Below are 25261 nucleotides of genomic sequence, written 5' to 3' on the forward strand. Positions count from 1 at the left end.
ACAGCTGTGTAAAAACCTTCCTAATGTGACCTGGATTTAATTTATGTAATCTATGGAAGATTTTATATATTTTTTTGTCTTCTGTTTGGATTTGAAGCAGTTCGTTGGTTCTGCTGAGTTCCTGCTTCCTGTGATTTACTTGTTTCTTCCAGGTGATGCGGAGCTGAGAGGCTCGGGTCTGTCGCATCCTGCCGGCCTCGATGACATATCCGATGGACGCAGCGTCTCCATAGAAACGGCCAGCCTGGATGTGTACGCCAAGTACGTCCTGAAGACTATCTGCCAGCAGGTGAGAGCATGAGAAAATGACTGAAAGACTGAGCCCCCCCCCGGTGTGCGGATAGTGTTGCATTACCTGGCGGGAGTCTTTATGAGAAATGCACTGATCCTGTTCATCTGAAGCCCGATTTCATGTTCTTTCTTCTTTCCTGGCTGCCTGTCTCATTGTTTTTCTTTTTTTGTTTTTTTTTTCGTGCAGGAGTGGGTTGGCGAGCGCTGCCTGAAGTCTCTGTCTGAGGACAGCAGTGCCCTCCAGGACCCCGTGCTGGTAAACATTCAAGCCCAGCGGCTGCTGCAGCTCATCTGCTATCCTCACCGCCAGCTGGACAGCGACGACGGCGACAACCCTCAGAGACAGCGCATCAAACGCATCCTTCAGGTACCGAAGGAAAATCTGAATTTTTGATTTATTCCAAAGTTATGTGCATTTTTATGTGTGATTTTTATTTATATTAGAAGAGTAAAATAAATTTTGCCCTTATAAATCCTATAATAATATATAATATAATAATATAAATAATTTCCCCCTGGGATTATTAAAGTATTTCTGATTCTGATAAGCTGCTGCTCATTTACATCTGTGGCCTTCTGCTGCCCTCTGCTGGTTAACTGTATGATTTCAAGCATTTGGCGCCTATAGCTGGCCTTTAACATTGTCTAAACTTAAAATATGAAGACATTTGACAATCTTTCTCTTTTTATAGAACATGGACCAATGGACAATGAGACAGTCGTCTCTGGAGCTGCAGCTGATGATCAAACAGAGCACAAATAATGTAAACCTAACTCCAGAGATTATGTTATTGTTTAAAAAAAATTCTGCAGCTTTTTCTGATCTAAGATAAACAAATCTTTCCTTTTTCTATTATTCAGGAGCTTTACTCTCTCCTGGAGAACATAGCAAAGGCAACGATCGAGGTTTTCCAGAAATCAGCGGAGATGAACTCCAGTAACCCCTCGGGAAATGGAGCCGCAGTCCAAGGAGGATCTGCATCCAATAGCAACAGCACCACAAGCAAGATGAAGCCTATTTTAAGGTGTGTGTCTGTCAACAGCTCATCAATGTATTTATCTTTTGGCTGCTTTCGTTGATATTTAACAGGTTCTTTATAGGGTTTGTGTTGGATTGCATGTATTTTCCAACCGCATTTCTGTAGGTTCTTAAAAATGAATTAATTTCATACCTAAATTCGGAAAGACAATGTTTCTTCCTTTTTTTAATGTGTTTGAAGCAATCATTTATTTCATGTCTTGTGGTTCTGAACCAGGAAGTTGACTGAACTAAAAAGCAGCAAAGGAGTTTATCACCGAACAGTCAACCTTTTCCACCAATCCTAGAACAAAATCTGTAATTTGCTCATTTTCGTTTGTTTTGAATATTTAAATAACATTTAAACATGTTTAATGCCAATAATTAGCTTACTTGGGTTGTTTAGCAATGTGCAAAAGCCATAAAAGGAAATTTTATTTATCAGCCAGTGATGGGGATTGTGGGTTCTCAACAACCTGCATCATGTTTGTTGCGTTGTATTTGTGACGCCTCTAAATAAAATCAGTTTTGGTCATTTTATAACAAAGTAAACATAACTCACTTCCATAATCTTATTCTCTTGCTTTAAAAACTAGCTGCGTCGTTGCGGAGATACTTCCTTCCTAATGAAATAAAAGCACTTCCTGTTTTGTTCATTTTAAAATCCCTCATTCTCTGTGATTGACTTGCTATGCGGCTAATTTTGTTGTAATCCATGACAGGATTTAGAGGATTTATTTTAGCAGAGGGAGTCAAAATATCAATATGAACCTCCAGAAAAATGTTTTTAGATAGACGTTTTAAATTAATCTGCATTTAATTGAGGGAAATTAGTTTTTTTAACCGCTTCAAATCACCAAGATCTCAAGCATGTGCTTCATGTTTGTTTCCATGAGGCACGGAAATGCGTTTTTTCCCTTTTTAAGCAAGTGCTCAACTTGTTCTGTGTATAAAATACAGCTTACCCAGAATCTCCTCACCAACATGTGCAAAACCACAGAGCTGTCAAAGGACATTGTGGACAGGGTCATAGGCCTGGATATGACTGTAATTGGCTGCAAGACTGCAAGAAGCAGGGTGTTGCACGATAAGTTGAAAGTGAAAGAAGTACCAGATAACATCAAATCTCACGTTATGTGGATGATTCGGAGGACGGGGAGGGATCAGGACTGCTAACGGAAACCCTGGAAAGACGTTTCGCCCGAATCGGTGAAGAACCTGCGGTGCCTGGAAGGTCTCCGCGAGCCGCGTTTAGGGTGAATTATTTGGAGACTACTCAGCAGAACCAACTATGGCCCACTTTGTTAGATATGAACCCAAGAGCACCGTCCAGTGTGTCGAACACGGAGATAGAAACATTATGGTTTTGGGTTGTTTCTCTGCTGAGGGTACAACAGGACTTCCCCACATTCAGGGAACAATGAACTGTGCTGTAGAAACTTGGATGAGAGGCTCCTGAACAACAAAGATGGGTTGTGGACGGTAGGGGCCGCAAGATATTAGAACATTTTGCAGTAGAGATAATATTTGCAAATATTGCGATTACATCCGTTGAGATATCTTCCTGTTTTTTGCTTTTTCCTCTCATCCTCAATTGTGCTTCCCTCACGCTGTGAGCTTTAGCGTCATTTGTGTCGGTGTGATCATCTGTCCAGCTTGTAACACTTGGAATAAATCAGCCAACAATTATTGCACTGTAAAATGTATATTGCACACAGATAACGATATATTTGCAATACATTCTGCAGCTTTAGTGGATGAGTCTTCCAGCTAAAACCTACGGCCATGGCAACAAAAGAGATGCTCTTCCACAAGCGCACCAAGTTGCTGGAGTGTTGTAGCCAATCTCTGAGCCTTAATCCTGTAGAAAAGCCGTGAAGGAAGCTTAGACTCTTGAGTTGCCAAGCGGCAGCCTTGAGACCTTCTGGCTTTGGAGGCTACCTTTTTTAAAGAGTGGCTCAAAATCCCTCTTGAGATGGGAGCAAACCTGGTGAACAAGAAACGTCTGATCTCTGTTGGTCAGCAGCTGCTTCAACATAGTGCTGAGTCATGGTTTGCTTGGGAATCAAATACTTATTTCACTCAGTCAAACAAACAAATTTCTGAGCTGTATGCTTTAAATTTTAAATAAACCTTGCATAGTTATCCACAATGTTTATTTCTTTGCATGGGGGTAAAGATCCACGTCAGCTGGTAAATAAATAAATGTTTCCCCCCATTGTAATTTGGGTTATGCTTTCTGTTTAAGACTTTAAAGCAGGGGTGTCAAACATACGGCCCGCCAAACAATTTAGTCCAGCCCGGTGGCTAAATGCATTATCATTATTCAAATAATTATTTTTTTCTTCCCAGTGTCCTCTCTGGCAATGTGGCAATAAGAATTGTTGTCTTCATGCCCAAAAGAGCTCATCAGATTTGACTTTCACAAGTGGAGCAGTACTGCTTTTGCCATAGTGCTCTGCTTGATTTATGAATGTGAATAGTTTTATTATGATTCATGCGGAGAATATCTCAAATGATATGGACACTACAATGGGAAAGTAGGAGAGGAAAGGAAGAACAAGAAAAAAAGAAAGAAGATAAAAGGAAGAGAATGATAAAACAATTATTGAAAAAAACATGTACTTCGTTTAATTGAAAATCTGCAGTTCCTATATTGTCCACGAGGGGTGCTGTGTTTTAATCAGCAGATGCTAGCACTGAGCTTCAGATGTGGAAAATTGATTTTAAATAATTTCTTAATTTTTATCTGTTTGATGTGTTTTGTCATGCAGGGCAGTGTTTTTAAGTTCCAAAAAATGTGAATAAATGTTTTTCAACATTGTACAATCACTGTGATCAGTTCTTAGGCATAATGCACAAGTAAATGTTTAACTGAGTAAAAGTATTGTTGAAATTGCACATACTTTTCTTTAAAAACGCTGAGGTTGTTCATAATATATTGTGTAAAAGTAAAATTCATTTAATATAAAAATCAACAACAAGTCCACTTTTATTAGTTCTATTTAATCTTGCAATGAGTTTACTCGTGTGGCCCTCTTGAGATCAGATTTCCCCTGCTTTAAAGCTTTAAATGCAGATTTGGAATCTAGATTCTTTAAAATCATACAAATTCTCAAACTTTGGAGCGATAAAAGCCCCCAAATACTACATGTAGCACTTTTATTATCATATTTGTCTTAGACACTGTTAAATTTAGACTGATTAAAAACCTCTAGAAACCCCCTTTTTTTTTTAACTCTTAAAGTGACGATGGTGTCGATCAGCCTTGGAGCTGACACATTTCTCATTTCCTGCAGCTCGTCGGAGAGGTCAGGCGTTTGGCTGGTCGCCCCGTTGATAGCCAAGCTGCCCACATCAGTCCAGGGTCACGTGCTGAAGGCAGCCGGAGAGGAGCTGGAGAAAGGTCAGCACCTGGGCTCCTCCTCGCGCAAAGAGCGAGACCGGCAGAAGCAGAAAAGGTAGGCCGCACGTCTAATCTCTTTAAAGCCCCGGTTTCCTCCGTTTTTTTACCGTGTCGATTGAAAACTACACGTTTCTCCATCCGCAGCATGTCTCTGCTGAGCCAGCAGCCGTTCCTGTCTCTGGTCCTCACTTGCTTGAAGGGGCAGGACGAGCAAAGGGAAGGCCTCCTCACCTCGCTATACAGCCAGGTTCAGCAGATCGTCACCAACTGGAGAGAAGACCAGTACCAGGATGACTGCAAGGCCAAGCAAATGATGCACGAGGCTCTTAAACTACGGCTGAATCTCGTAAGCATTTGAGTCTCCATAACATGCAGTGCTCGTCGTTCTGTTTTATTTAAACTAGGGCTGGGCAAGTTAACGCGTTAATTTCGCGTTAATTCATTAGACTATCAACGGCGATATTTACTTTAACGCGGGTTAACGCATGTTGCTCACATGCTTTTATTTTGTGAAGGTCTGTTGCTGCGGTGTAGGGGTTTGAATCAGAACAGTAGGTGGCGATAATGCGCCAATAACCTCGCTGTCAGCCCAGCCTCAGATTCAAAGAGTAAGAAAGGTGCTGGCCGGAAAAAAACAAAGCTGACATGCGGAAGGCGGTGTTTCCCGCAGGAATTTGCTTAGGCGAGGCGGTGAGTGGGCGAACGGAACAAGTTTTGTGCGGGGGGGGGGGGGGGGGAGGTTGGGTCTGCTTAGACGTCGTCGGTGAAGTCGCTTCTCGTTTCAAAGTATCCATGTGTTTTTGCCTGTTTTTCCCTGTCATTCACTATATGCACGCGAGAAAGCAACAACAAAAAAAACGCGTGTTAACGTCAAATAAACGCAAGCATATCGAGTTGGCAAGCATTTCAGTTTAAAGTTCTTCCAGCATCGAATATGACAGAAACAAGTTAGTTGTAACCACTGCCAAGTTAAACTTTGGTATTGAACATAAAATGGTAATGCTGCTCCCTGCTGTTACCTCAGAAATTGCCTGTTTTTGGTAGATTTTTTCCCCCATAAAGAGAATTCCCTGTCAGTGGCAATAAGCTTTAATTTATTATTATTGCTATTTTTTGTTTTACATGTTTAAGTTGACCTTTACACTAAATGTGTGTTACTGATAAGTGCTACAAATGTTACAACACTTTTGTTCATATGGCAGCAGAACATTAAAATAAAAGTGCTCTTTACACTACTTTTGAATTCATTCTTGGAGCTTGTAAACACAATGCGATTAATCATGATTAATCAGGCAAATTATGCGATTAATCGCGATTAAATATTTTAATCGATGCCCAGCCCTAATTTAAACATTTCATGAGCGTGTTTTTTATTTCCCCCGCTGTCTCAATTAGGTTGGAGGCATGTTTGACACGGTGCAGCGGAGCACCCAGCAGACCACCGAGTGGGCGGTTCTGCTGCTCGACATCATCAGCAGCGGCACCGTGGACATGCAGTCCAATAAGTGAGTTCACGCCGTTTGCTGAGCTGCAACGTCATCGTAACTTAACCGGCTCTTACTGTGGCTTCCCTTCTTACAGCGAGCTCTTCACAACCGTGCTGGACATGCTGAGCGTGCTGATAAACGGCACGCTGGCTGCTGATATGTCCAGCATCTCTCAGGGCAGCATGGAGGAGAACAAGAGGGCGTACATGAACCTGGTGAAGAAGCTTAGGGTAGGACGGCCACGTTCATATCTCCTGCAGTCAGGATCCTTGTCTTGTTGACGTTACTGGTTTTAAAGCTTTATATTATCCCTACATATGGATAAGAGAGTTAAATACTTTAGAAGATGAAACTTGCACGTCGACCTAGCTGGTAAAATGGACATTTCTGCAAAAAAATATTATCTAAAAAGAGTCGAAAGCGCCGTCATCCGCCTTTCAAGCTGGACCAGGAGAGCTTTGATTGGAAAAGCAGCCTACACTGCAAAAAACACTGCAAAAAATGTACTTGAAATTAGTGACGATCTGCCAATGGAATAAGATTTTTGCACTTAAAATAGGAAAAACTCATCTCCATCTTCTTATTTCAAGTGCATATGTCAAATTATCTTATTTTATGGGTCAAATACACTAATTTCATGTTAAATTTACCTTTTAGTTCCGGTTTTTAGTGTAGAGAGCCATTTAGGCATGGGGAAGTATCAAATTCTGATGGTATGACTACAACACATTTTGTTATTTCAAAAATTTCTAAATTAAAAAAGAAAAAAGGTTATTTTTGAAAAGTGTCTTAAACATGGAACACTCTATAAAACAAATTAAGTATTTTGAAATAAAAATAGATAAATGCAATCCTTAAATGAACTTAAACAGCAGCTTAAAATTCTTGCACAAATAATTTCTGTACATACAAATGGTTTTTAAGAATATTAACCTGGACACTGTGATCGCACACTGTCTCTTTCTCCTGCATTGTTTACATTTCAATTTACTGTTAAATCACTGCTGTACTTTATCCTGTAATTTTATCCTGCAATTTACTTTATCCTGTAATTTACTGTCATTTTCAAGCTGTATGCAAACGAAATTTCGTTCTGTACGCACTCTGTGCATACAAAATGACAAAGTTGTCTAAGTCTCTAAAACTCTCAACACTTTTAGAGAGTTTATCTTAAACATGATGTATCACACTCCCCTTCAGTGTGCACATTCATACTTTTAATAATTTTTGGCATGTAACACAATAAAGCTATTTAAGGGAGTTAATTAGGGGACTTTTATTGCCTTTTAGATTCCGAAGTGATGTTCAACGTAGATATTCTATATGAATTCGGCATTCGGTTCTTTCGACTTTTAATTAAGACTAAAACCCAAACAACTCAAACACACTCTGGCTGACATATTGTGACCAGTGCAAACTCCAGCCGTCTGACTCGTTAATGCGGTGGTAAATGTTTTACAGAAACGCCCGAGGCTAAAAGTAGCGTGTTAATTTAAAGACGGGACGCCCTTACCTTGAATTTCGCGTGCAGCAATGGGCGGTGTCCCTGAAGATGTACTATCGTGTTGGAAGCGTTGCCTCCTCTGGCCGCCACCTGCAGGTCTGAAGTACGACCTGCAGGTCAGGCAACTAAAAGTTATTTCACTGAAACGTGACAAAAATGGGAAGATGTTCCAGGGGTATAAATTATTATTTTTTTACTCTGTAACTAAACAAACAAGAAGCTGGAATAATTAGTAGAAATTGTCCTTTCCGAATCGCTGTTTTAGCTTTATTTTATGTTTATGTCCCTACAGAAAGAGCTTGGAGACCGGCAGTCAGAAAGTTTGGAAAAGGTTCGCCAGCTTTTGCCGTTGCCGAAGCAAACCCGTGACGTCATCACCTGTGAGCCTCAGGGCTCGCTAATAGACACCAAGGGCAACAAGATCGCTGGCTTTGAGAAAGAGGTAAAGACGGGGTGTGGTCTTTACAAGTTCCCTGGTTCAAATCCGACAGACTGCCCTAGAATCCACTAGTCCACTGCTTCCTAAGGGATGTGTTAAATCCAGAGGACTCATTTCAGTGTAATTTATGTTTTAAAGACAAAGATTCTAGCTATAAAAACAAGGTTTACTCTGTCTGAGCTGAGTGGTGAGTTAAATTTCTGTTTTTTATTTGGTTTTGGATAAATATGGAAAACATTTGTAATCCCAGATTGTTTAATTTCAATTTGTTGTATCGTTGCATCCTTCCCTTCTTACTCGTGTCCTCTTTCCTCTCCTGTGCCCTGATTCTTTCTAGGTCCTTCCTCCCTACCTTATGTCCTCCTCTAGTGATTACTTCTACCCTTTGTCCTATTTTTTAAACCTTCTTCCTTCCCTCATTTGTTGTGTCCTCCTTTCTTGTCTTCTTCATTCTTACCTTCTTTCTGTCCTTCCTACCTTATCTAACTGGCCTCTCGTGTCTTACCTTCTGTCCTCGTCTTACTTTCTTTTCATCATTCCTTCCAAGTCTTACCGTCCTTGTGTCCTTCCTTCCTTGTCTTACCTTCCCTCTGTACTGCCTTTGTTGTCTTACTTTTCCTCCTTTCCATTTTCCATTGTCTCACCTTCCTTCTGTCCATTTTCCTTGTCTCACCTTCCTTCTGTCCATTTTCCTTGTCTCGCCTTCCTTCTGTCCATTTTCCTTGTCTCACCTTCCTTCTGTCCATTTTCCTTGTCTCACCTTCTTTCTGTCCATTTTCCTTGTCTCACCTTTCTTCTGTCCATTTTCCTTGTCTCACCTTTCTTCTGTCCATTTTCCTTGTCTCACCTTCTTTCTGTCCATTTTCCTTGTCTCACCCTCCTTCTGTCCATTTTCCTTGTCTCACCTTCTTTCTGTCCATTTTCCTTGTCTCACCTTCTTTCTGTCCATTTTCCTTGTCTCACCTTCTTTCTGTCCTTCCTTGTCTCACCTTCCTTCTGTCCTTTCTTGTCTCACCTTCCTTCAGTCCTTTCTTGTCTCACCTTCTTTTTGTCTATTTTACTTGTCTCACCTTCTTTTTGTCTATTTTACTTGTCTCACCTTCCTTCTGTCCATTTTCCTTGTCTCACCTTCCTTCTGTCCATTTTCCTTGTCTCACCTTCTTTTTGTCTATTTTACTTGTCTCACCTTCCTTCTGTCCATTTTCCTTGTCTCACCTTCCTTCTGTCCTTCCTTGTCTCACCTTCCTTCTGTCCTTCCTTGTCTCACCTTCCTTCTGTCCTTCCTTGTCTCACCTTCCTTCTGTCCTTCCTTGTCTCACCTTCTTTCTGTCCTTCCTTGTCTCACCTTCCTTCTGTCCTTCCTTGTCTCACCTTCCTTCTGTCAATTTTCCTTGTCTCACCTTCCTTCTGTCAATTTTCCTTGTCTCACCTTCCTTCTGTCAATTTTCCTTGTCTCACCTTCCTTCTGTCCTTCCTTGTCTTACCTTCCTTCTGTCCTTCCTTGTCTCACCTTCCTTCTGTCCTTCCTTGTCTCATCTTCCTTCTGTCCTTCCTTGTCTCACCTTCCTTCTGTCCTTCCTTGTCTTACCTTCCTTCTGTCAATTTTCCTTGTCTCACCTTCCTTCTGTCCTTCCTTGTCTCACCTTCCTTCTGTCCATTTTTCTTGTCTCACCTTCCTTCTGTCCATTTTCCTTGTCTCACCTTCCTTCTGTCCATTTTCCTTGTCTTGTCTCACCTTCCTTCTGTCCATTATCCTTGTCTTGTCTCACCTTCCTTCTGTCCTTCCTTGTCTCACCTTCCTTCTGTCCATTTTTCTTGTCTCACCTTCTTTCTGTCCTTTCTTGTCTCACCTTCTGTCTATTTTACTTGTCTCACCTTCCTTCTGTCCATTTTCCTTGTCTCACCTTCTTTCTGTCCTTCCTTGTCTCACCTTCTTTCTGTCCTTCCTTGTCTCACCTTTATTCTGTCCATTTTCCTTGTCTCGCCTTCTTTCTGTCCTTTCTTGTCTCACCTTCTTTCTATCTATTTTACTTGTCTCACCTTCCTTCTGTCCATTTTCCTTGTCTCACCTTCTTTCTGTCCTTCCTTGTCTCACCTTCCTTCTGTCCATTTTCCTTGTCTCACCTTTCTTCTGTCCATTTTTCTTGTCTCACCTTTCTTCTGTCCATTTTCCTTGTCTCACCTTTCTTCTGTCCATTTCCTTGTCTCACCTTTCTTCTGTCCATTTCCTTGTCTCACCTTCTTTCTGTCCTTCCTTGTCTCACCTTCCTTCTGTCCTTCCTTGTCTCACCTTCCTTCTGTCCTTCCTTGTCTCACCTTCTTTCTGTCCTTCCTTGTCTCACCTTCCTTCTGTCCTTCCTTGTCTCACCTTCCTTCTGTCAATTTTCCTTGTCTCACCTTCCTTCTGTCAATTTTCCTTGTCTCACCTTCTTTCTGTCCTTCCTTGTCTCACCTTCCTTCTGTCCTTCCTTGTCTCACCTTCCTTCTGTCAATTTTCCTTGTCTCACCTTCCTTCTGTCCTTCCTTGTCTTACCTTCCTTCTGTCAATTTTCCTTGTCTCACCTTCCTTCTGTCAATTTTCCTTGTCTCACCTTCCTTCTGTCCATTTTCCTTGTCTCACCTTCTTTCTGTCCTTCCTTGTCTCACCTTCTTTCTGTCCTTCCTTGTCTCACCTTCCTTCTGTCCTTCCTTGTCTCACCTTCCTTCTGTCCATTTTCCTTGTCTCACCTTCCTTCTGTCCATTTTCCTTGTCTCACCTTCCTTCTGTCCTTCCTTGTCTTACCTTCCTTCTGTCCATTATCCTTGTCTCACCTTACTTCTGTCAATTTTCCTTGTCTCACCTTCCTTCTATCCTTCCTTGTCTCACCTTCTTTCTGTCCATTTTCCTTGTCTCACCTTCCTTTTGTCCATTCTTTTTTTGTCTTTCTTTCCATCATTCCTTCCAATTCTTACCGTTCTCGTGTCCTTTGTTTCGTCCTTCTGTCCTTATCTTCTTTCTGTTCTGCCTTTTCTTCCTCCCTCCCATCCTTTATTATTTCCTTAATTGTCTTACCTTCCTTTCTTACTTCCTTTCTGTCCTCCTCCTTTGTGTCCTATCTCATTTCGTCTTCTTTCCTCCCCGCTTTAAAACCACGTAACTGAAGCTCATAAAGTCAAATCCCATATTATTTCTTAACTCCATTTTCTGCTCACATCAGGGTCTTCAGGTTTTCACCAAACAGAAGATTTCTCCATGGGACGTCTTCGAGGGTCAAAAACAGTTAGCCCCACTCTCCTGGGGCTGGTTTGGGGCGGTGCGCGTGGACCGCAAGATCGCCAAGTTTGAAGAGCAGCAGCGCTTCCTGCTCTACCACACCCACCTGAAGCCCAAACCGCGCAGCTACTACCTGGAGCCGCTCCCCCTGCCCCCCGAGGAGGAGGAGCCTCTGACGCCCATCCCCCAGGAGCCCGAGAAGAAGATGATGGAGGTGGTGAAACCGGACAAGAACGTAGCCGCCGTCGCCTCGGAGTCCAGCAAGAAGAAATCCAGCAAGAAGAAGAAAAATTCCTCCACCAAGGCAGATGTCAGTGATCGCTAAATCTTAAAGTCTAAAACTCTTGGACTGAATGTATTTTAACGCAGATGCATTCAAATAGTCACCAGAGTAAAGAAATGTATATTATATGTGAATTATGTGCGCCGTTTGGAAGTAATTTCGCTAAAACTTGCTGTATAAGCGAAAAAGCCCGAACATCCCTTAATCGGGCTGTTTCTGAATGTGACGTCACAAACAGAACGAGTACCGTGCATCCGCCTGCTAACACTACGACTTTCGCTAACGATTTATTAAATTTAATTAATAACTCTTACTCTACACACCAAAAAATGTACAAAAAAATTTCTGATACATCTACAAACTACACCTCAAGCATCGGCGATTCCGATACCGAATATATATACGAAGAAACGGAGTTTGAACAAGGTGAACCTAAGGAGATTATATCTAACGCTAGCGCCCATGCTCCATTGTAAGTACCCCTCAAAATCCTCGCTCGTGAAGTGTGAATTGCATAAAACACTTTTGTCACTGCCGGCAATCGAGTCCTTTCGCATTTCTTTTACGAATTTATCCCATTTCTTTCGGACCTTTTGATCCTTCGGCCAAATATGTAGCGCTACTTTCTGGCCTGCACTATACCGCGGTGAAGTTGGTTTGACATTGGACATTCAAGCTCCGCGGAGTCAGCGGAGCACTCTTGAGAAACAAAAATCAAATCAGATTTGTTGACGGTCCCACCGCGTATGGGAGAAGGGAGCAGCTGAGAGATGCTGGCAGAAATCGGAGTCCTTCAACCGGATCAACCGTGAGCTAGATCCCGCTGACTCCGCAGAGCTTGAATGGCCAATGTCAAACCAACTTCACCGACCAACTACGCACCTAGAAGGCATTTTATTGTGGACTTAGTTCGCCGATTTTTTTTTATTTATTTTTTTTAAAGCGCTTGCTCAAAGTATACGTGGATCAGCAAATTTGGTGTGTGAAAGAAGATACTGGAAAACATCCATATATATTCTTGTTCGCCGTACAATGTGTGTTTCTATGCAAGTTCGCTTTGCGCATTCTCGGTGTTCTTGAACTGACGTCACACGTCGGAAATGGCCGATCGTAAACGGAGGCAGCACTCAAACGCGGAATACCATAATCGGTGTAAAAAATTTGCGATATTTCATATTTAAACTTAATTTGAACACTTTTGATACATGAATATTCAAAGTTTACCTTGTTCTGGAAGTTATTCAACGGTTTTCAGGATTTTTTTTTCAGTCCAAGAGTTAGACTTTAATCGTACTTTTAGACACGTGTGATGCAATGATTTCTAAATCTCATTTTCCTTTTGGTAGGACTATTCGAACCGGCCACAGAGCAGCATGACCTACGTGCCGGGTGTGACTACAGAGTCGATGCAGACTCACCTGTACGGTCGGATGCCCTACAGTCAACCGCCCATGGGTAGTTTCCCCCAGAACCAGCCCCTGCCTCCAGGTCAGCCCACAGAATACTTTCATCCTAATCGTACGTCCTGTTTTGGCTCTCAGCAGCAATCCTCCCTGACTGAAACCGCGACACACCGAACCACCCCTGAGACCTTTGTTTCTTTTGTTTCCCCCCCCCTAGGAGGTCCAGGTCTAGAGCCCCCCTACAGGCCCACCCGCAACCCACAGATTAACAAAATGATCCCTCGACCCAATTATCAACCCAGCATGCTGGAGAAGCAGTACTCGATGCCTTATAAGCCTCAGCCCAACATGTCTCAGAGCAACCTGCGAGCGCAGTTAGTGGTCAGGCTGGTAAGTTGGAGACGGATCCAGCGACGCGTTTTAGTCACACAGGTCTGAGAAAAGAAGCTACCTTAAAAACACAAGTGAAAAAGAATATTGACGTTTTTGTTTAGGCATGGACAGGTGTGACATTCTTACTGTATTATAACTAGTGCTGTCAAATGATTAAAAATTTTAATCGCGATTAATCGCATAATGTCGATAGTTAACTCGAGATTAATCGCAAATTAATTGCATATTTTATCCTTTTATTTCTGAAAGTGTAATAGCCTGTTTGGGCATTTTAATATGCAATTTTGCAATAAATGACACTAATAAAATGCATGCTTGTACAAAAAATATTTTTATTTTGTTATTTTTCAAGCACTTTTCAGAATTGTAAATGAAAACATCCTGGTGCCAAATGTTAAACTCTGGACTATAATGGCTAAATGACTAATCATGACGCCCTGATGTTTATTACACAAATGTGTAAATAAATACCTGTTTTCATGCCGATATATATTTTTTGCCTCTTAAACAAAGATAGACATGGTATTCTGCACCATGTAATCTACTTTCAGCAGTTATCACCGGTTATTGCACCGTAAACTGCAGAAAATATGTGCAGAGTTGCTCTGTCTGCCTTTACTACCGTCGCCTCCTATGGCGGAGGGAAATTTCAGCTGGATACACTCAAATGTAGTGCAGGCAGGTCTCATAATAACCCCTATTTCGTCACCTATTTTAGAGCCCAAATAAGCGATTTCACTTTCAGAAACCTGCCCAAAAAAACCGCAACCCGTGACTCATGAAATTTAGAAGCGCTTTTAGAAAAAAGAAGCCCAAAGTCGCATGTGCAGGGAAAAAACATTAGGGAACGGTGTGCGTGTCTTGACGCGCGATTAACGGCGACAAAAAAATTGTCGGCGTTAAAATGGGTTTACGTTAACGCCGTTAATAACGCGTTTAACTGACAGCACTAATTATAACACAATTACCTTTATATTTACCCTAAAAATTTTCAACAAATGTTTAACGTGACTTATTTAAAATAATTTATAAATATGCTGGTAGAATAAACAATGAGGTTGGATGTAGGTCAGAATTGCGTGCCTTAAATAAGTGAATTGCAGTTCAGATTGTTAAAACTGTTACAAGATCATCATCATCAGCCTTTATTTAACCAGGATAAGACTTCTTGAAATCAAAGATCTTCTTTTACAAGAGTGTCCTGACAGAGACGGTTACAAAAATAAAAAGAAACGGTAAAATATCAATAAGAAAAAATAAAACCGGCTCTCCTAAAATCATTTTAAGCAATGGGATATAGATTTTGGGTCTGCTAAATCATTTGTAAGACCATTGAAATAAAAAGAGAGCAGCTCTTTCAGATGAAGTTCATCCTGAAGAAGTTTCCAGGCTGCAAAATGAAATGCTTTTGTACCAAATTTAGTGCAGATTCTAGGCACAGTCAATAAAATAAGTCCTGTGAGTGCAGGTGATACAACCCCGTAGGCCTCTGATGAATAAGGAAACTCAAATAAGGAGGAAGTAGTCGTAATAATACCTTTTTATAAATAAAAAGATGCCAGTGAATTCAACATTGCATGGAAAGAGGAAACCAGCCAATGCAAATATAAAAAGTTATCATGATCCAAAACGGATAAAAAGGTACCTTTTACCTGTTTTTTTGCTTTCAAATGACAAACAAGACTTAATTCTAAAAAAAACTCAATTTCAACCTTTTTACCAAGTTTTGAAATTGCAAACTAAAAGATAGCGGCTGATCAATGGTTATACCCAAAATAGTGGCACTACTTCAATTTCTATGTCTGTAAGAGTATGAACAGTTGGAGTTTTATTTTTAGGTGGTTTACCTGAAGATAAGGTCATCAGTTTAAATAAAATATAATTTGAAAAACCATAAAGCAACAGAAAGTAGAAAATATTAACTGCAATGTCTCTTTTTTGCCCCCCAGAATGTATTCACTCAGCCAACTTTACCTTTCTCGTTAGAAAAATGAGTTCACCAGTGGTCTTTTCAGCCAGCTGACTGGCAGGTCACAGCAGCAGGAAGTGGAGGTGGCAGTCCTGCGTTACTTTAATTAATACAGCCGGAGAAAACTAACCTTTCTTTAAAGTTACTTTGAACCATATAATGGTGTTTTTAAAAATCTCCGAATCTTTATTTTCCGTGAAACCATAACCAGCTCATGCCTATTACTTGGTTTCCCCAAATGAAACTTGGATTAATCTCATAATTTCTTCCAGCAAAATCAAAACCACGTGGGGCAGCAGATAAGGCAGATGGCACCGAACCAACAGTACGCTACAATGCAGCCGTCACAGGTACGTCTAATTGGTGGCTGTCTTTTTTTACAGGGTTCCCACGGGTCCTTGAAATCCTTAAAAGTTTGAGAATTTGAACAAATAAATTCAAGGTCCTGTAAAGTTATTGAAAACGGCCATAATGATGTAGTCAACATAGTTACCATGTTTTTTCTACAGTATCGCTGCCGTATATTTCTGCAGTAAATGCAATATTTAGGACACGAAAAACTTAAAAACAAATACTACAGCATTGCTGTATTATACTGCACAATGACAATATTTTGGACTCGAAAATATTGCAGTACTGCAGAAAATAAAGACAATTTCCTGAAATGTGTCGTTTGTAAACGTGTCAAATTCTGCATTTAATCTGGCTTGCAGGTTAATTTCTTCTAACAGATGATATTGACACATCTCCCTTGGCTCGCTGCAGTGTTTGGCTGAAAATAAAATGTCTTAAGAATAGAGGTTTAGCTTGTTATCACTGATGGTCTGTAGCCAAGGCCTACATTTACAATTTGTAAATGTAAAAGTATTAACAGTGGTCTACAGTCAGTAAGCCTGTTTTAATTTTGCTTTTTAATGTAGCCAGTGGCCTTCAGGGGCACCAAATCTGGAAGTTACAGGTCTAGCAGCACAAGTGGCTAAAAGTTACACGGTACTGCTTGAAAGTTGTTTATTGATAACATATTCAGTCGTAGCAGAAGGTAAATGCCACCACGCGTGGGTTTTGAAGTTGAGGAAATCGGTCCTGGAAAGGCCTTTAAAAAAGATCATTGAATTAGATTTTAACCAAGGTGTGGGAACCCTGTTTTTATTTTCCATATACTGGAAATATCAGCACATTTAGTTTTTTTTATTTATCTGTTTTCTTCAGAACATATCTCAGGGCTATACCACATTTGCATCACACATGGGCATGCAGCAGCATCCTGCTCAAGGTGGTGGTATAGCTCCCTCCTCTTACGTAGCCCAGAACTTCCCGGGCTCCCATCCAGGCGCCAGCCCTGCTGTGGTGGATCCTCTGAGACAAATGCAGCAGAGGCCCAGCGGTTACGTTCACCAGCAGGCTCCGGGATATCCACACAATATGCAGAACAGGTTGGTATCATGCTGCTACTTTCAAGTATCAGCAACACCAAAAATATCCGCATGACAAAAATATATAATTTATACTCTGGTTATTAATGTACTTTTCATGGTGATGCTTTTCAAGTAGACCTTAAAGCCCCAATATGTAGCTTTTGACCCACATATTACCCTAATTTGAGATATATTATTTGATTTTCCATGTCAATATACAGCACTGAGCGTGTATCGATGGTCTGTGCGGGCTGCCCTTCTCAAAAACCCGGCTATGTAACTTGAGAGGCGCAGATCCGTCCCTCAGAAAGTCATGTGACCTTGCTACCACATGCTATTGGTCTAGGCCTCCTAGTGGTCAAAAGTTACATATTGCTGCTTTAATACATGTTCATTGGTTTCTCTAACAAACGCTATCGTCAGATTATCTGGCAAACTACTCGATGTATGCCCTGAGAAGCTGCTGGGCCAGCGGATGCATCCGGATTTAACTTGTTTCACGATAAATGAATGGCTAGAGATGCACAATATATTGGCTGTTAATCATTTTTTAATTTGTCAATGTCCGCCGTATAAGTAAAATTGGGCAGATGTTATTGACCGGTGTTGGTTTCCACATTGTTGCCGTTTATGTACGTATTTTGAAGGGAGAGACGAGGGTGTTGGGCATGAGACACTGATACACTCCTGATAAAAAAAATGAAGACCAGGTGAAAAAAAAGGCAAGAATTCACATGTTGCTCTGTTAGATCTGAAAAAGGTTCTCAGTAGATTTTCCAAATGCAAACAGAATAGGGCTGAACGATTTTGGAAAATAATCTAATTGCGATTTTTTTTTTTTTCCTTAATATTGCGATTTTAATGCGTTATTTTTTATTTTTTTTTCCCAGTTTAATTTATCATGTCTTTTTAAACATATACAAAGAATAAATCAACTTGTTTCCTCACTGTGCAAATTAGTTGCTAAAAGACCCACAGCATCTAAACTCGGTGCAGAAATGATTGTGTTCTGCCTATGGTATATTTCAACCAAAATTGCAATTTTGACTTTTCTCTGCATTAACCACAAGCAACAAAAATGGCTTCTAAATAAAGATGTTTGTAAACAAGGACTATTTTAAACAAGAACTTTTAATGTTTCTATTGATCAGAATATTATTCAAGAGAACAGCTTTTAATGATTTGGACATCAATCCTTGTTGAACATAAAGTGCAACCAACAAACAAGTCTATGTATTAAACTGATTGACCTGTACTTAATGCTATGTATGATTATATAAACTCTAAAACAAGTAATAAAATTAGATTATCTCACTGCTGCAACTGTCTTCCCTTCCATGTGGAGGCAAACCCACTTTAAACATATTACCAACACCTAATGGACGCGTCTAATTCCCTAATTGTTACATAGCCAAAAATTGCAGACTCTGCGATTTGAAAATTGCGTTGTTTTTTTAAAATCGCGATTATATTGAAAATGCGATTAATTGTTCAGCCCTAAAAAAGAAGATATGGGAGCGAGACAAAAAGCTCCCACTTTTAAAAGAGATTTAAAAGCCCAAATCTTTGCAAAAATGTGGATTCTGTGTCATCTTCTGTCAGATATACACGCTGTCGTGACCTCCTGATGGCAAAAGCAAAAAAAAAAAGAAAGGATTGTCAGATGGAGAAGCAACATTTGTCACTCCAGAGAACGCCCCTCCGCTGCTCTAGAGTCCAGTGGCGCCATGCTTTACAATTATTGTCAGCATCAGATGCAGGGGTGTAAAGCACCAAAGATCATTGCTAAAGCAGCTGGCTGCTCAAAGAGTGCTGCATATAAAAGGAAAGTTGAGAGGCAGGAAAATGTTTGGCTAAAAACAGGGAAATCTGCTTTTAAGAAAATTATGAAGCGAAGGCTGTTGACATCGCCTGGGGCGTGTTTCTGGGCCTCTAGCCAACTTGCTTGTGCTTGGTGGATTTTTCATGCTGACTGATGTCGTTCCTTCCCCCATGAGACGCATTAAAATCGGAATTACAAGCCTCACAAATCGGGGGACTGTTCCCCATCCTTCTCCTCTTAAGAAAACAAAATTAGCTGTCCCATTTCGAGATATTTACATTACGTCTTTATTTTATTTTTTTTGGCAGGGATGCCTTTCCTTTCGTGACGTTCATCCATCTCTCTCCTTTGTTTTTTCCAGAGTTTTTCCCACTGTCGGCACTAAATTTGCGACACTTGCCATCCAGGCTACTGCAGGTGGCAGTTCAGTTTGGAGAGGCAGAGGAATGTTTATTTTTTTTAATGTTAGAATTAGGGCTAGGCAATATATTGAGATTTTAAAAACATTAAAAAAGAGATATTAGATGAGACTATATTGTTTATATCAAAGGAGGTCTGTAATTATAATTTTATGTATTCCAGTAGGTTATTTTTCAGTTGTTTCTCTTATATGGCTAAAGCTTTCTGTCAAGAAATGTGCCTGTGAGAATTTTTTATAATTGCTTATAAAAAGAAAAACATATTGAGATAAATATCTTATATCTGGATTCAGCCTAAAAATATTGAGATATTATTTTTGGTCCATATCGGCCAGCCTTAGTTAGAATACAATAATACAGGAGATTTACAGGATAATACTAATATGGGAGAACGGTGGGAAAGAGGGATAAAATACAGTAGTTTCTTGGCCAAAATGGGCCAGACTTGACAGCTATGCTGTGTACACCTAATAATCACCAACAGATGCAGAAATATTAATGAAATGAAAACTACAGTACTGTGTTTCAGCAAAAAGGTGTTAAGACTATGAAAGGAACAGAAACGCAAAGCTACAGGACCTTCAAGTTCGGAGATGGAAAAATAGTCCATGAGAAACAGCCAAGATTGGAAACACAAAATGTAACATTGAAACTGTAGTGGTACACGCTAACATCCCGCTGCTTCTGAGTGAAACGTCATTAAAGAGGACAAGAACAGTTCTGGACATGGAAAAGGACGGAGCGGTGATGTTTAGCCGTGCTGTCTAACTGCACTTTACCAGCTCTGGGAACGTTGTTTGCAATAAAAGCAAAAGTCCTGCTACTACAGAAGAAGCGATACTGGCTACAACAGACGAGATGAACACAAGCGAGAAGATTAAGGCGTTACTTCATAAGCAGTTTGGGAACACCTCTGCTGATTTAAACTACAAAGGCTGTTGAATAACTAGCAACAAAGACATACAGGACTGTCTCAGAAAATTAAAATATTGTGATAAAGTTCTTTATTTTCTGTAATGCAATTAAAAAACATGAAATGTCATACATTCTGGATTCATTACAAATCAACTGAAATATCGCAAGCCTTTTATTGTTTTAATATCGCTGATTATGGCGTACAGCTGAAGAAAACTCAAAAATCCTATCTCAAAATATTAGAATATTTCCTCAGACCAAGTAAAAAAAATAATAATTATAACAGCAAAACAAAATCAAACATTTGAAAATGTCCATTAAAGCACTCAGTACTTGGTTGGGAATCCTTTTGCACAGATTACTGCATCAATGCGGCGTGGCATGGAGGCAATCAGCCTGTGGCATTGCTGAGGTGTTATGGATGCCCAGGATGCTTCAATAGCGGCCTTTAGCTCATTTGCATTGTTGGCTCTGGTGTCTTTCAGCTTCTTCTTCACAATACCCCACAAATTCTCTATGGGGTTCAGGTCAGGGGAATTGGCAGACCAATCAAGGACAGTAATGCCATGGTCAGTACACCAGTTACTGTGAGAATCTGATGTCGTCTCTTAACCACTACTATACTTGTGATTTAGTTTACTGAACCAAGCTGAGTGTTTTTCAAGGCTCAGGAAAACCTGCAGTGTTTCGAGTTAATTAGACCATTCAAGTGATTAGTTGAATAGCGTACTAGTATACTTTTTTACGATATTCTAATATTTTGAGATAGGATATTTGGGTTTCTTAAGCTGTAAGCCATAATCAGCGATATTAAAACAATAAAAGGCTTGCGATATTTCAGTTGATTTGTAATGAATCCAGAATGTGTGACATTTCATGATTTTTAATTGCATTACAGAAAATAAAGAACTTTATCACAATATTCTAATTTTCTGAGACAGTCCTGTAGAATGTAGCAGCCTCCTGCAAAACACCACAAACCCGGGTGAAGAGTGTCAGAAATATTGCCAGACCAAACCTAAGCCTGCCGTCTGCTTACCGCTAGCATCTACAGATGACGAGACTAGCTGTGGACGAGCTTGAGCACGGGGGGTTTGGTACCTACGCTGTATTAACCAGTTTTCCCGTTTCAGTGCTGGTAGTGTCTTGACCACCAAGACATTGAAATTGTTCACCAGTATAAATATCTTGGGTCTATTATAGACGACAAATTAACTTTTAACAGTAACACAGACATGCTGTGTAAGAAAGGGCAGCAGCGCTTATACTGCCTCAGAAAGCTAGCCAGGTTTCAGGTTGACAAGACTCTGATGACCATGTTCTACAGATCCTTTATAGAGTCCATACTCACTTTCTCTGCCATCTGCTGGTTTGCTCTTCTTAACGTAAAGAATAAAAATGCCATATCCAAGATTATCAAGGTATGTAGTAAAATCACAGGCGTCCAACAGAAAAACATGACTGAAATATACAAAGAGCAGGTAATTAGGAAGGCTGAGTCCATCTTGGATAATTACACCCATCCCATACACAACCAATTTCAGTTTCTACCCTCTGGTTCCCGTTTTAAATATGCACCAGCCTGGACAAATAGATACAAACATTCCTTTCTTCCCTCTGCTGTCCAGCTGCTAAACGCTACCAGGAAAAGCAGATAGTCACACGTTGCATACATATAGGCCTTCGCTTTATTCATTCTCTGCGCTGCACATATTTATATATATTTATTCACCTTACTTTTATATTTTATGTGTTTCTTGTGTTTTTATGTGTGAAGTGTGAATGTTTATTATTACTACTGCACAAAAATTTCCCGCTACTACTACTACTACTACTAAAGAGGTCTTCTGAGATCGTCAAACGTCTTATTCATGACGGGATCGGTGCGCATGTTCCACCACAAATGTTCAGTGACAACGCTGGTGTGTTAAATAATGGAAGACGTGAGAGACGTGGCTGAGAAATATAATATTGAACTTAAAACAACACCTGCTTACAGCCCCTGGAGCTATAGGCTGTTAGAACGGCATAATCGAACTCTGACTGAGATCCAAATGAAAGTGAAAACAAGTACTGGGTGTGATTGGAGCACCGCCACGGACTGGGCCCTGATGGCAAAGACCAGCCCACATCATCTGGTGTTTAGGCAGAATCCCAGCCTGCCTGCTGTGGTAATGGATAAAGTCCCAGCTTTATAGGGGAACCGCTTAGAGTAAATGGGTGGCCCAGCACATTTCAGCCCTACATGGTGCAAGAAAAGCGTCTACAGAGGAAGAGTATACAGAACGAATACACAGAGCTGTACAGAAACAGCCGCGGAAGACGGTGCCGTTGTTTTTTGTTACACGTGGAGGCACCTGTGTCCGAGTGCACCAGCTCAGGTTGAGGAAAGTTATTCGTAAGCCTTAAGAACCTCGGATTACTTGTGATGAGAACAACCAAGGATGGCATACAATGAGACGTCAATGAAGAAAAGACAGAAGTAAGTTCTGGACCGACGGAAACGGAGAGAAGGCACACTGGCAGCATCGGCATAAAGCCTGGTCAGATTGTGCCATTCGCCAATGCAGAGGCTGCATCACAAACAGCAGAAGTATTGGAGAGTGCTGGTGAAATAACTGGAAAATACAAGAACCGGTTTAATCTAGAACTGCTTGAGCCTGCAGAGGGGGCTTGAATCAGTGAATCAGCTGATCAATCACGCTTGGAAGACCTTTGTGTTCAGGCTAATGCTGGTGAAGATTCTCAGTCATCCAGGTCATGGTCATTCCAAAAATACAGGAGAGCTACCTCCTCGGGACAAGACTCTGCCGTCCACTTACACCTTAAGGACAAAGGACACTCTTTTGAGGACCAAAATGTTTATATTTTGGACAAAGAAGACAGATGGTTTGAAAGGGGTGTGAAGGAAGCCATCTACATTAAGAGAGAAAAAACAACCTTAAACAGAGGAGGAGGCCTTAGGTGCCAACTCTCAAAAACTTACAACACAGCTATAGGATTAATTCTGGCCAATCATCACCTTAACTCTCATTCGGGTGATCAAAACATTGTTCCTTTATGCCAAGCCAATAACAACCCTAACGACTCCTCGTTACAGAGGATTGGACCAGTTTCGGTTCAATCTGCTGGCTTAATGGCTTTAACGACAAGCCCATTACTAAGGGGTGGACCTGTTTCTGTTGAATTTGCATGTTATCTAAGCCATTGCAAGGCCTTGTTGGGCAAGGGTATAAAGCTTGTTACTCATCATTACTCCAAACTTTTTGAATCGAGAAAGTTTCCTGGAGAGGAAGCGAAACGTCTTCAACTACGAAAAACAAGTCCAGTTGCTTTGTTTTTTACTCTTTTTTTTTTTTTAATGTTCAGGCTAATGTTCCCCAAATGGATGCACACGAGGATGTTTTTCTGAGTATGGACATTTAATTTGATGAAATGAAGGAGGACGAAATAAAAAAAGCTGGAAACAGAACCTAGTGTTTGAAGAAATTGGGGACAGGGGTCAAAAGAGCTTCTCGACTCTGAGAGAAAGTGGAAATGGATTAGTCCCAAAAGCAAGGCGAGGATTTGAGGAGCTACAAGTTTCTGACTTGGAAAAGGACCGGCCTACCTGCGCCTCAGAGTCACTGAGGCTCCTGGTGGCAGTGATGTCAAAAACAATGGAAACTTCAATCCATGGACATTAAGTCCGCTTTTCTACAAGGAATGTAACGGTTCAGAGACGTTTTCATCAAAGGCTAATGGCACAGGGCCATGGTAGGATAAAGAAAGTTAATTATTGGCCACAGAAGTCAATTTCCACACAAAAAAACTCAGACATTTTGAAATGAATTTTCACAGGTTTGCAGAAAAGTTGTAAGTTTTCCGAGGGGGGGGGGGGGTTGTTACACAACTAAAGGTAAGAATTTCCTATATTAAATGTGTGATGTCTCGCTGCTCCAGAGGATCTGTTGGTTAACATTTACACAAAGTGGAGTTAATTTTGGATTACTAGCCACAAGTGAAGCAAAGATAGCAGAAGCATCTTAGTTGAGACAAGGACTGGACTATTTCTCTGCGGTCCCAAGCCATCTATTCACATCAAAGTAAAATTTCATGTTATTAAGGTCCTACAGTCTGGTATAGGATGCTGGTTGAGGTCGGTGCTGAGTTGCACAGCCGTGTCGTTGTAGATTCTTATTAAGCTCCTTAATACCTCAGCAGTCTCACAAGCTGATGCTCTCTGTTATGCGTTTCCTTGATTCAAGGAAAATGAGCCCTGACCATGGACTGGTAGCATATACTGTGCAGCTTTTCCTTTCCTGGAACATTTGGCAGTCAATATACAGTCGAAAAAGTAACGTAGGTTCCTGTTACTGTAGGACCAAGCACCATTTTTTCATTAAATGCTGACGATGCTTTAGAAAACCTGTGTGATATCCAATCTTCCCTGCAAGTAAAGCTGATTATTCATGGTTATTTTTGTCAAGTTTTTAAGTAAGAACATTCACACTGCAAAAACAGAACTAAAAATAGGTCAAATTTTCTTGAAACTAGTGTATTTGTCCTTGATTTGAGCAGGTAAATAAGACTATTTGCCAATGGAATAAGATTTTCCCACTCAAAATAGGAACAATTCATCTCCATCTCACTTCAAATGTAGAATGTCTGATTATCTTATTTTAGGGGTAAAGGTACTCATTAGCAGATAATCTTATTTACTGACTCAAATCAAGGACAAATAGACTAACTTTAAGAACATTTTACTTGTTTTTAGATCCGTTTTTTGCAGTGCATTTTCATCACTGCAACGCCGCATGTCCTCATTTTCACATCTTCTGTTTTTCTCGTGATCTCCAGGTTTCCCCACCAGCCCCTGCCACAGAGTTCGGTCATGCACGGTCTCGGCCACGTCGGGGCCCAGGGGATCTATCCGGGCCACAGGCCCAATCAGATGCTGACGGAGCAGCAGCAGCAGCAGCAACAAGCCGCTCAGCAGCAACAAGCCGCTCAGCAACAGCAGCAGCAGCACACATTCCTCAGACAACAAGCACTCAGAGTATGCCACACATCACCCTTTTCTAAGAACCTTACCTTTTATTTTCATCTAAAGGTATTCCCAAGAAGTTAAAGCAGTTATACTGGTGCAGAAGTAAATTTCTCCCCAAAATATTAGACATCAATAAATCAAGTTTATTTGTATAGCCCTTTACAATAGCCGAGCGGTACCCAAAGGGCTTTAGAATAGAGCCATAAAACAATACG

At 40.7% G+C, this 25261-nt stretch overlaps 1 protein-coding gene across 11 annotated transcripts in view; it reads left to right on the plus strand.

The window, feature by feature from the left end:
- The window catches only part of med12 (mediator complex subunit 12), a 58520-nt gene that overhangs the window by 28411 nt on the left and 4848 nt on the right, over positions 1-25261 (plus strand). For 5 of the 11 annotated variants that reach the window (XM_036127582.1, XM_036127583.1, XM_036127585.1 and 2 more), the window contains exons 26-40: positions 153-289; positions 479-658; positions 984-1055; positions 1153-1316; positions 4576-4770; positions 4860-5061; positions 6111-6220; positions 6297-6432; positions 7999-8148; positions 11343-11708; positions 13028-13199; positions 13302-13474; positions 15719-15796; positions 16656-16879; positions 24857-25055. In XM_036127582.1, coding sequence (XP_035983475.1) covers positions 153-289; positions 479-658; positions 984-1055; positions 1153-1316; positions 4576-4770; positions 4860-5061; positions 6111-6220; positions 6297-6432; positions 7999-8148; positions 11343-11708; positions 13028-13199; positions 13302-13474; positions 15719-15796; positions 16656-16879; positions 24857-25055 — 2558 coding nt within the window. The remainder of the gene's footprint in view (positions 1-152; positions 290-478; positions 659-983; positions 1056-1152; positions 1317-4575; positions 4771-4859; positions 5062-6110; positions 6221-6296; positions 6433-7998; positions 8149-11342; positions 11709-13027; positions 13200-13301; positions 13475-15718; positions 15797-16655; positions 16880-24856; positions 25056-25261) is intronic. The other 6 variants (XM_036127590.1, XM_036127591.1, XM_036127593.1 and 3 more) reach the window with 3 other exon arrangements.

The sequence above is a fragment of the Fundulus heteroclitus genome, chromosome 23 (assembly GCF_011125445.2).
Source record: "Fundulus heteroclitus isolate FHET01 chromosome 23, MU-UCD_Fhet_4.1, whole genome shotgun sequence".
NCBI classification, from domain to species: Eukaryota; Metazoa; Chordata; class Actinopteri; order Cyprinodontiformes; family Fundulidae; genus Fundulus; species Fundulus heteroclitus.